General features: G+C 34.3%; 1 protein-coding gene across 1 annotated transcript; it reads right to left on the bottom strand.

The window, feature by feature from the left end:
* Window positions 1-4306: 4306 nt before the first annotated feature.
* Window positions 4307-9166, bottom strand: LOC112528174 (coiled-coil domain-containing protein 130-like). The gene is made up of 7 exons (XM_025139134.1): window positions 9077-9166; window positions 6825-6887; window positions 6653-6732; window positions 5612-5720; window positions 5361-5520; window positions 4852-5015; window positions 4307-4774 (listed from the first exon to the last, which is right to left on the bottom strand). The coding sequence occupies exons 1-7, from the start codon at window positions 9077-9079 to the stop codon at window positions 4442-4444; spliced, it is 912 nt and encodes a 303-aa protein (XP_024994902.1). The 5' UTR covers window positions 9080-9166; the 3' UTR covers window positions 4307-4441.
* Between the last annotated feature and the right edge of the window lie 1693 nt (window positions 9167-10859).

Below are 10859 nucleotides of genomic sequence, written 5' to 3'. Positions count from 1 at the left end.
TCTCTCTCTCTCTCTATATATATATATATATATATATATATATATATGAAGCTTACTTTGCAAACCACGTTAATTGTCAAACCGTACAAACTTCATTCAACCAATCATAATTTTTCATTTTGCTCATCTTTTTTTTGTAATTATGAGAGGTTGATTGATCATTTTTATTGTGGAGGGTGTTAATTATGGATATTATCATCTTTACTATATTAATTTTAGAGAAAAAATGAAACAGTTTCATTAAAATTTCATAAGTATTATATGAAACAATTTCATAACCATATATGAAACAAGTTCATCAAAAAAAAGTATTATATGAAACAATTTCATAAGATAAAACAAAGAAATCGACGAATGAGGGAGGTTTGTACGGTTTGTACAAATATGGGTGGTTTGCATTTAAAACTCCTATAAATCTACGGTTTGACTTTCAAATAGCCAAACTATTACATGTCATTTGAAAGACCTCCAACTTCATTCATACATATGGTTTGACTTTCAAATAGTCAAACCATTATACTTAGAATTTCAAAGTCATCCAAAACTCTTCTAAACCTACGGTTTGACTTTCAAATAGTCAAACCACTATACTTAAAGTTTTAAAGTAATCTAAAACTCCTTTAAACCTACGGTTTCACTTTCAAATAGCCAAATTATTACACGTAGGGTTTTCAAATCATTCAAAAGAACTCCAACTTCATCCACACATACGATTTGAGTTTCAACTAGTCAAACCATTACACTCCTCTAAACTTATAGTTTGACTTTCAAATTGCCGAACTATTACATATTGAGTTTGCAAGTCATTCAAAAGACCTTCAACTTCATTCACACATACGATTTGACTTTCAAATAGTCAAATCATTAGACTTAGAGTTTTAAAGTCATCCAAAACTCCTCTAAACCTACGATTAACTTCTGTATGTTTATTTCATAATTGTATAATCGCAATTTGTCTTTATTTTTTTTAGATAGAATCTAATGTTCATTTTTCTAAGCGATGTCACGCTGACAGCATGGTAGTGGTAGAGGATTATGAGGTAAAGCTAGCCCCATTTTCGGTAGTGACAACAACTCTGCTGGCAGTCGTGGAGACCCGTGATGATATGGAGAAGTTTACGAATGGTACCATCTCGACCTTCGGCCTTGATGATCTCGATCATGATTATGAGCAGGAGATGGAGGTCTCACTTTTGACTAGTTGGGGTCAGGAGAGGTCCCAACCATTCGATTCAACACCAAATAATCCGAGTCAACACCACATCTAAATCTTGTAGGCCGCAGGTAAGTAGATGGGGTATAAGACAGTGTATTACATAATAAAATGATATGAATGTCCTTTTGTGTTGTATATAATTTTTGATTGTGTAGGTTTCAAGATGTCCATGTTGCCCGGGAGATCACGTTTGTATTTAAGTCTTCCTTTTGTGGTCCATGGTATCGTTGGAAGGAGGTACCTCAGTAAGACCGCAACTTGATGTTCCAACACTCTCGGGTTGGTATACATGGATCCCTTTTAATGTAATTATACATATTAGATGATTAATTTTACCTTGATACAAATCTTATGTATGTAAAGTAAGTTCAAGTGGGAACCAGAGTTGGGGGAAATGGTTCTTGAGGCATGGACCAAAGCCATGCATAATAGGTACTCGGATTGGATGAGTGATGCACGTGATCGGTCATGATACGGGCCTATCCCAATTGGTAGAGGGATTGGGACGGTGAGGACTTTACACACATTAGATTACAACCATCTTTTTTAGATCCCAAAGAGGTTTTGGCTCTAGATCATTGATCAGTTCTTTATCTTTCTTGTGAGTTTTGTGCATTGCCATGGGTTTTGTACCCACTTATGTGTTATGTTTTTTTAACAAGTGTGGGATACCGAGCCTTGGAAAATCTGGTCTAGGGCCAATAATGTCAATCGAAAGACCGAGTTTGAGGGGGTATCGTCCAGGCTTACCGAGGGATTGATCACTACTGCACAACATTGACACGAGTATACAAATATTTGAATATGTAGTTAGATCTGTAAGTTTACCAACAACTTAACTTAATTGTCTATTGTAGGCATAAATATTGCATCACGAGCTGACTTCGTGTGAGGTGTTTGAGCGTATCTACTGCACGAACAAGAAGGCTATTCCAGGTTCGTCCAACCCACCTTCTGATCCTTCTCAGTTCATTTATACCCCAAAGTGTCTAGGTCCTATATAAGTTTTCTAAATCCATTACTTTGTTTTATAGAACCATTTGGTAGGTTTAAAGTAATATATTTTAATAAATGTAGTAATGTTATTATTTTGGGCTCCGCTATTGGGCAGACGTTAGGCTAAGTAGATAGGTTGGTTGAAAATGTAACTACCATTGGTAATTAGATTGCTTTAATTGTTAAAAGAAGTCATTGAATATGCTTGTACATTCGTTATGCTACTGAAATGTCTACGGACATAAGCTCACTTGTTTTTCTTTTGGTAAAACATAGGAGCGATTTCAAGAGCTTAAAGATGCGTCACAATCTAGTGCAGACCCCAACACCCCTCCCCTGATGAGACATCTCTTTGGGAGTAGAATGTCGGAGGATGGAACAAGGGTCGTCTTTTCGGTTTCAGGACCTCCTAGGATCCCCATTATGCTATGACCAGTCAATGTAGCAGTAGCAGCAAAATATCATCCATTACTGGATTGACAGCAAATGTATGTTGGTTATACTGTTATGTACTTTTTCATTACTTTTCATAACAAATAACTGATATTTGTCAAATATTAAATATTTACATGTAGCGGAGTTGAGAGAGAATATGGCAAAGATAGAGGAGGAGGCGCAACTCAGGAGGAATGCCATTGGGCCGAGCTCAAGGCCGAACGGAAGAGTAGGGCAGATATGGAAGCCCAATAGGACAAACAAGCTGCCCAAGTTAGCCAAGCAGATCAGATTATCGGAGCATTTTGTTGCGTTTAAGCGGTAGACATGATACACTCCCTCCCCAATACCTCCTTACCCTCCCTGTAGTTAGATTATTACTAAACTACTCTTGAGCATTAAAATGTATGATTGGTTATTATTAATTTTTTGCACAGTTTAGATTTGTTATATTCAATTTATGGGCAGGTTTGCATAAAAAATAGAAAAAATATAGAACTTCAATAAACGAGCTGAGGCGAGCGATCCACTCCTTTTTTTCGATAGATAATATCTACCCACCTAGTTTAGCTAATTCAATATCCTTCGGAGAAAAGCAACAAGTTTTTCTTATTTTCTTATTCCTGCAGTTGTTTTAAGCCATTCACCTCCCTCTAATGATCATTTCATCGGCGCTTTCCTCTCCTTTTATTCTTCATTATACGGTTTGGATGGACTTCGTCGTTCTTTCCCAACTAAAATAGAAGAGTCTAGTATCTCAGGCAATAGTAGACAAACTGAACATGTACCATAAAGATATATGCTTACAGCCAAGAAGGTGTCGAGCGCTGACGACCTCCTTACTTCTTTACCGCTCCTGATCAAGAATCCTCACAAGTTCTTTGCAACTTTGGATTTGTCGGAACAAATTTTAGAAAAAATTGCATTACGTTATGATTTTTTTTTATAACTAAATATATTGAATGATAATTAAAGAATAATAATATTTAATAATTGATATTGACCAGAAATAATTATAAACAATTTATAGTTAATATTAATATACATCGTATAATTAACATTAATTGATAATTTTCAACTAATATTAATTAAAAAATTAAATTAATAATCAATATTTATTAATATTAGTAATAATTATTTACAATTAATAGTAATAAATGACAATTGACATTAATCAAAGTTATAATCGAAAAAAAGTTTCAACAAACTTCTAAAACGCTACTCCAACTAGCATTTTCAATAAGATGGCTTATCAACGTGTACTCGAAAAATAAGTTATCTTATGTTTGCCAAAATATTACTATACAATTATTCAGTGTATATTATCCTACCGATTGTTTATTGCCAGAAATACACTAACCATCCAAGCTAGCACCATAACTTTTTTGGGACATTCATTTTGAAAACACCCTACCACTAAAAGAAAAAGCGATTCTACGGGTTCGATCTTTTTATAACCGTTCCTCGTTCAGTCAGGAATTCAAGCTTGAATGACCAAATTTGAAGTCCTGCACAATCTTTTTGATCGGGGGCGGTGTGAATCTCTATTCTGAAAGATTATGTAGGACTTCAAATGGTCATTCAAGCTTGAATTCCTGGCTGAACGAGGAACGGTTATAAAAAGATCAAACCCGTAGAATCGACCAATATGCACCTCTATATACAACCCGATATTTCATTAACTTCTACAATATTATTTGTTTGATACCGTTAAAGTAAACAACCATGCATCATTTTGGTGACCTTAAATTCAAGCACAAAAGATACGAATTCAAACACACCCACACCTCAACTTTACGACCTTTTAGGAAGAACCGAAGATCCAGTAACTCGTGTCCATGATGATGGCTTAAACCCACCCACGAGCAGATCGGATGCTGTTGCTGCATTTATTCTTCTCCGTTTTGACTGAAGCTCCAACCTTTTCGAACTGGATGGAGAAGATCCCGAGAAAATGGACGTAGATTTGATTAATGCTCGTTTTTCATCCCTGTTTTTGTTGAATTTTGAAGAAAACTTCACACGTTTAGCGGCTGCCGTATCTTCTTCGGATGCCGGAAGTAGTCTTATCCCGAGTCCCATCTTTCTTGCAGTCACCTCTTCCTCAGCAACCCGTTTCTTTTGACTCTGTTGTTTAAAAAGTGTAAAGAGAGAAGGTAAAAAAACAGTAAAAGAAGATGAAATTTAAGGGTTCTGATACGTACTCTAAGTTTGGCACGAAGAGACTTGTTTAAGGAGTAATCGTCCAAATGTCTCGCATCGGACACTCGTTGAAGTCGCACCAGCAATGGCTCCGCTTCCTTCTTCTTCCTTAAATCCTCTCCTTGGTGTTCAAGGCGGTAGAAAGGATCTGATAGCTTGCTTTTCTCTACAAAACCCAAATTTCATGCACAGTTGGATGCTTACAATAGAAAAAAGCAATGTTCAACCATAGAAAAATGGCCAACTCTTAGTCAAAAATAAAAAATATCCATCTATGATGAAACAGTAAGGGTTCTTGTCGTCCAAAATAATAAGTACTATCACCAATTTGAAGCGATAGATAGAGGACAAATAGATGATTTTAGTTTCCAAGTTTTGTCAAAAAGGGAAACCTTGCATTTAACTTGAGACATACAAAAGGACGTAAACAGCTTTATTGAACATAAACAAAGACCATAAGAAGTTAAAATGGGCTAGAAATCTCCATTATTAGAAAACAACCATTGCTGACCTTCATCAACTGGGAGTGCCATGGTTTCTGCATCTTCGGTGTCAAACTCTTCAACCTTCTTTTGAGCCCCACTAATTACCAGATACTCGCAGTTCTTTGGGTCCGTTTGAATGACAATTTCATGCTTGCAGCATGCCGCTTTCATTGTGAAGCTCCATATCTGAGCAAGAAGAGCAGAAATCACCATGAAGAGCTTCAGACAAAAGGGCAAACTGGTCATATTTACTAGTAAGTTATAAAATGCAGCTTACCTTTGTAGAGTAATAATTTCCCACTTGCTTTTTCTCTGCATTAAACCTTACCCCCTTTGCAATCATAGAATTGCAACCACCACACCAGATATTGTAAGGCATTTCAAACCTGGAAAATTTACCCAAGAGAGATTAATTGATGTAATCTAGTCTTCAGAAAGCATCAGACATGCATGCAATAAATAAGGAACATGTCCTACCCCATCTTTGGTCTTCCAATTTTGAAAACCATTAAGCAGATTTAGAAAAAATGAACCACATTGACTATACTACTAATCCTTACACCAAGAGGCCTCTGGTCCAACGGTAGCAAGTGAGACTCTACAACATTTAGGTTGAGTTCGAGTCTTTTTAAAGATATGGATGTGTAAGTTTATTTGTTGTTTCAAAGAAAATATATGATTACTGCATATGATATTCCAGTGGTTGAGTGGTTTCATTTCATATCTTACTCGAAAAGGAAATAATTTTCCGATATTCATATACAAAATCGCTGCTTCTAAGCTCAATAAAAATGTCATCATTATTACTTTTCACTTCAATGGTTCAATTAAATTGAGTTGAGATACATTATAAACTTAGGATAATTCACTACTCAAATCAAGCAGCCTGAGCCACACAAAACCTTGGAGGATGTAGAGGCAAAATAATTTGATGCTTCCAAAGAAGAAAGGCGTATACACATTAATAGTTGAACTTGCAGGAAACTGCAGATGCAGGCTGATTGTCTAGGTCAAATGTGATGGCAATGTTAGTTGTTAAAATAAGTAACAAACAGATCCAATTTACATTCAACTTTTAACAAGTTTATTCAGCAGGAAAATTTGATAACCATATCCATTTGCCCTGCACCAGAAACATGGGGGGTTTCAAGCTATTTGGGTTCCTGGTACTGATTTAAACCTTCAATTCTTTTCCATGTTTCTTTTATGGTCATTTAAGGTTAAATTCATTAGTTTGGAGACAAACAATCTTGATGTGGCAAACAGATGCTCAAATCACATGCTTTGAACAAAGTTCTGTTAAAAAGACTTGTAATACCTTATGATTAAAATACCCTGATCTATCTTTTTTGCTCTCTCCCTCAAGGCATGCTGCCCATGAAACTTGTTCAGACCACCCTGTAGAAGAAAATAGAAGTTGATATAATATAATCATCAAGCAAGAATTGCAAGGGTTAATGAACATGTAATTAAATATTCTAGCAGCATACCTTTTTTGGGTCCCATTCTGGAGGGTAGTAGAAATTGTCAGCCCTAGCAGCCGCAAGTGATGACTGCAGAAAATATAATAGTGTCATTATGCCATTCTCATAACTCCATACCATAGAGAACAGTTGAGAATAAAAATAAGGGCATCGCCATCAGCTCAAAAAAGGATTATGCATTTCCGAGCATGTAGAAACACCGGTTTGGAGTACATGAAGATACTTGCCAAGACAGAACATGTAACAACGCAAGCTAGAATGCAACTATCACCTTATCACACATCAAATTAGCAGCCGCATAATATATATGAACAATCCTCAAGGATAACTACTATAAAGCTACATAATTGGTATCCTTTACTCTATATCAGGAATTAATCTCACAAGTATATAACCATAGTTGTCAAAATCTTACATTTTATAATTCAAACCCAAAATGAAATAAAAACCCGTTAATAATTTGAAATCGTCACAATTACCATTGTATCAACGCACAATAGTATAAACATGATTCATAAAAGTATTCCTAAAATTGGTTCACGTAATTTTGTGGATATGCATATCGGAATAATCTACTCAAAATCTATTAGCAGCCACATGAATAGTCAAGGTTATAGCGATTAAGTATATATCGGCTTAACATCACTAGCTTTTGTATAGATTGACACATATTATATAAATTCTTTTAGAAGAAGATGAAGTAAACCCACATTTGGATTCGATTGAAATCGTGATTCATGAATTTAATATAGTGACTCTCGATTCAATTCACAAATTGAGAACTATGGAATGAACTACAAAGGCAAAATCCATGAGAATTGGGCAATAGACGTGCTAAGATGAAATCTAGATTCCAGAATGCCGAATCCTAATGTTCTAGAAAGCGTCTTCTACAGTACGACTAGCATTAGGTGTGAGTTGCATTCCCGAATCCTAACTATTGTAAAGCTACAAAATGGTGTCCTTTTCTCTATATACAAAAATTAATCTCAAATATATGAACCATCGTTATCAAAATCGTACACTTTGTTATTCAACCCATAAAGCAAAAGGAAACCAGACTGTTAATAAATTGGAATCGTTCACAATCACCATTGTAACTATCAACACAAAATAGAATAAACATGTTTAATTACTTATTAGAAGTATTTCTACAATTTGGTTCACATTGTTTTGTGGATATGCATGCTGGAATTATCTACCGAGAACCTATTAGTAGCCACATGAATAGGCAAAATTGTAGTGACTAAGTATATATTGGTTTAAACATACATATATTCATACATATTATACAAATCTTTCTAGAAGATGTTGAAGAGAATCTAGATTTGGATTTAATTAAACTCATCATTCATTCATGAAATTTATATAGTGACTCCTGATTTCCTTCATAAATTGAGAACTATGGGATAAACTACAAGGGTAAAATCTGCGCGAATTGGTCAATAAAAGAAGTGCTAAGATAAAATTTAGATTCTAGAATGTCGAATACTAATGTTCTAGAAAGCATCTTCCACGGTCCGACTAGCATGGGTGTGAGTTACATTCCCAAGTCCTAATATTCTAAAAAACATCCTTTATGGTACGATTGGTCATGGCCTCATGGGTGCCTTCCTTCTACATTTAGGTCATCATGACCTTATTTTAAATTGATAGTACGCCCGGGCAGTTCTAGTAATACCAATATGCCCGATCTTCTATAAGCATGAAACCACACCACATTCAAATCGAAGTCAGTAAGAATATAACAGAAAGCTAGCACTGATCTATACAAACAGGAAAATCATACTGTTCTTTAGTTACTAGGGCCTTGTTCCTGGGATGAAACTCTTACGCATTCCTTTGTTAACTACAGCAATACATCAGTTAATTCACAGCACGTACCAACACCCATGGTTCTATAACCCCACAAACCCTTTACTCCTAGGTATCCATCAGTAACGCCACAATCAAATATCAAAGAGATATCTTAACCTAGATATCTATCCCATGTAATTAATCCTAAAATTTCCAAATTCCTCTTGATCTTTCATCACCTAGTAAAGTTAAATCAGAACGTAAATTGAAAATTGAAAATTCAAAATTCAACAATCACGCAACAAAAATTCATTGCCCTTAATTCACAAATCACACGTATGATGCAAATTGCAAAACCCTAATTGACTCAAAAGGGGCGATCTATTAGATGAACAAGATCAGAGTAATTAACAAACATATATGAAACAACAAGATCTTCATAAACATCAAATTTTACGTACCATTTTCGATTGTAATTATTGTTCTCCGATAGGTGGATAGACGATGAGCTTGATTCCTTTGGTTCTGTATATTGTACGAAACAGTTGGCCTCGCGGGGTTTGTATTCAATGCCGAAGGTTGATGATTCCTTTTATACAAGATGGCGACGGCGTCGTTTTGTAGTTCACTTTTATTTTATGGTTTAAAGCTGTCAAGAAAAAAAGCAGCCACGGCCCAATTGATATTAGGCCCAAATTTTATTTTTAAGCCCAATGACTTGTTCCATGCTGTAGGGCCGTTTAACATTGCTTATTTGAAACAACTTATGTTTTTTTTATAAAAGCATTTATTAATTTATTATAAGTCAGAAGAGTAATTTTTTCAAAAACTTCTTATTATCAGTTTGACACCGGTATAAGTTGTTTATCCAAACACTTAAAAATGTTTATTATCGATGTCACACCGGAATAAGTCAATAACTTATTTTTATAAGCAATTCCAAACACCCCTTAATAACTCAACTTAAATCACAAATTTTATTATTCCAAAATGTGTAAATTCAGATTTGGTTTTTGACATTTGTCACTGGTAACAAAACTTGTCCCTGATCTTTATTTATGTTGTATTTGCCAATCGATTGGTTTCATCCTTCCCACCCATGGCTGATATCTTTTTGTGTTAAGCTTAATTAAATAAGTGGTATTCATTTATTTTGCATTTGGTAATGTTGGTATTTATCTTAGAGTCTATTTGTTAGCAGTTTAATGCGACTTACAATTTATTCAGTCAGTTATATATTACTGTTTGATAATAGCTTATTCACTGTGCTTCTAAGGGGAGCTTTATGCCCTAAGTCAAGTTTTTTCCCAAACCTGCCCCACCTAGATAAAAACACACTCCTTTCATCTATAATAAGACTTTTCGAACAAAACATTCTCAATTTATATAGACAGATTAATCTACACATATAACGTTATTCGTAGAGGACTTAATGAAAAATCAACCAAACAATCTCAAACATTGCTTAAGGGGATTTAAATGGTTATCGTTGTGAATACTGTCTATAGTTGCATGATGTTTAATATTTGAGAGACTTATGCGTGTAACATACATTATTCGTGAGAATGGATCATGACCAATTTTAAAAAACAAACGACAATCAATATATTTTTTGGAATGGGTAATCTAAGCAGTCAATGGCAATGCAAACGTATCATGATTGCGAGTTTGTAGAGTTATAAAACTACCTAAAAAGAAACTGAATCCAATACGTATACGTAATGTAATGTTGAAGCAAATGGGAAAGAAATATAGTATTGAAACAACAAAAGGGTGTCAAAATAAATTAGAATGAAAATTAAGTTAATTGACGTCAAGGATAAGATAAGATTAGTAAAGAGTTAATAAATTATCAAGAAATCAGATTAAATAGATGGAAATCAGATTAAAATATATTGTATTTTTGTACGATGTTTTTCAAATTAAAAACACAATTCATCAGATTATCCTATTTAAATTGATTTGCAGTGTACCAGATGAAATGAATTATTTCTTGAGAAATAGCTCATTACAGTTTTTCATGGAAAATAAATGTGTTGGTCCATTTCATTTTGTTTTTAATTCAGGTTCATTATTTAACATATTAAATGTAAGAATTTGAACTGGGTTCATAAAATTTTGGAATCCAAATTTACAGGTGTACAATAACTTTTTTATGTTTAACATATATGTATCACTGTTATTTTATTATATAATATAATAAAAAAAATTAATGCAATAATAGATTTGAGTATCCTACTTTGC

The sequence above is a fragment of the Cynara cardunculus genome (assembly GCF_001531365.2).
Source record: "Cynara cardunculus var. scolymus isolate 2C chromosome LG 15, CcrdV1, whole genome shotgun sequence".
Classification (NCBI taxonomy): Eukaryota; Viridiplantae; Streptophyta; class Magnoliopsida; order Asterales; family Asteraceae; genus Cynara; species Cynara cardunculus.
This window is presented reverse-complemented; position numbering and strand designations above follow the sequence as displayed.

Bases quoted from the DNA above. Each gene is read 5' to 3' on its own strand.
- LOC112528174 (XM_025139134.1), bottom strand. The intron at 6,733-6,824 runs GTATGCTGCTAG...TTTCTTCTACAG, and splicing joins CAGAATGGGACCCAAAAAAG to GGTGGTCTGAACAAGTTTCA. The intron at 5,721-6,652 runs GTATTACAAGTC...TAAATTTTCCAG, and splicing joins CAGGGTATTTTAATCATAAG to GTTTGAAATGCCTTACAATA.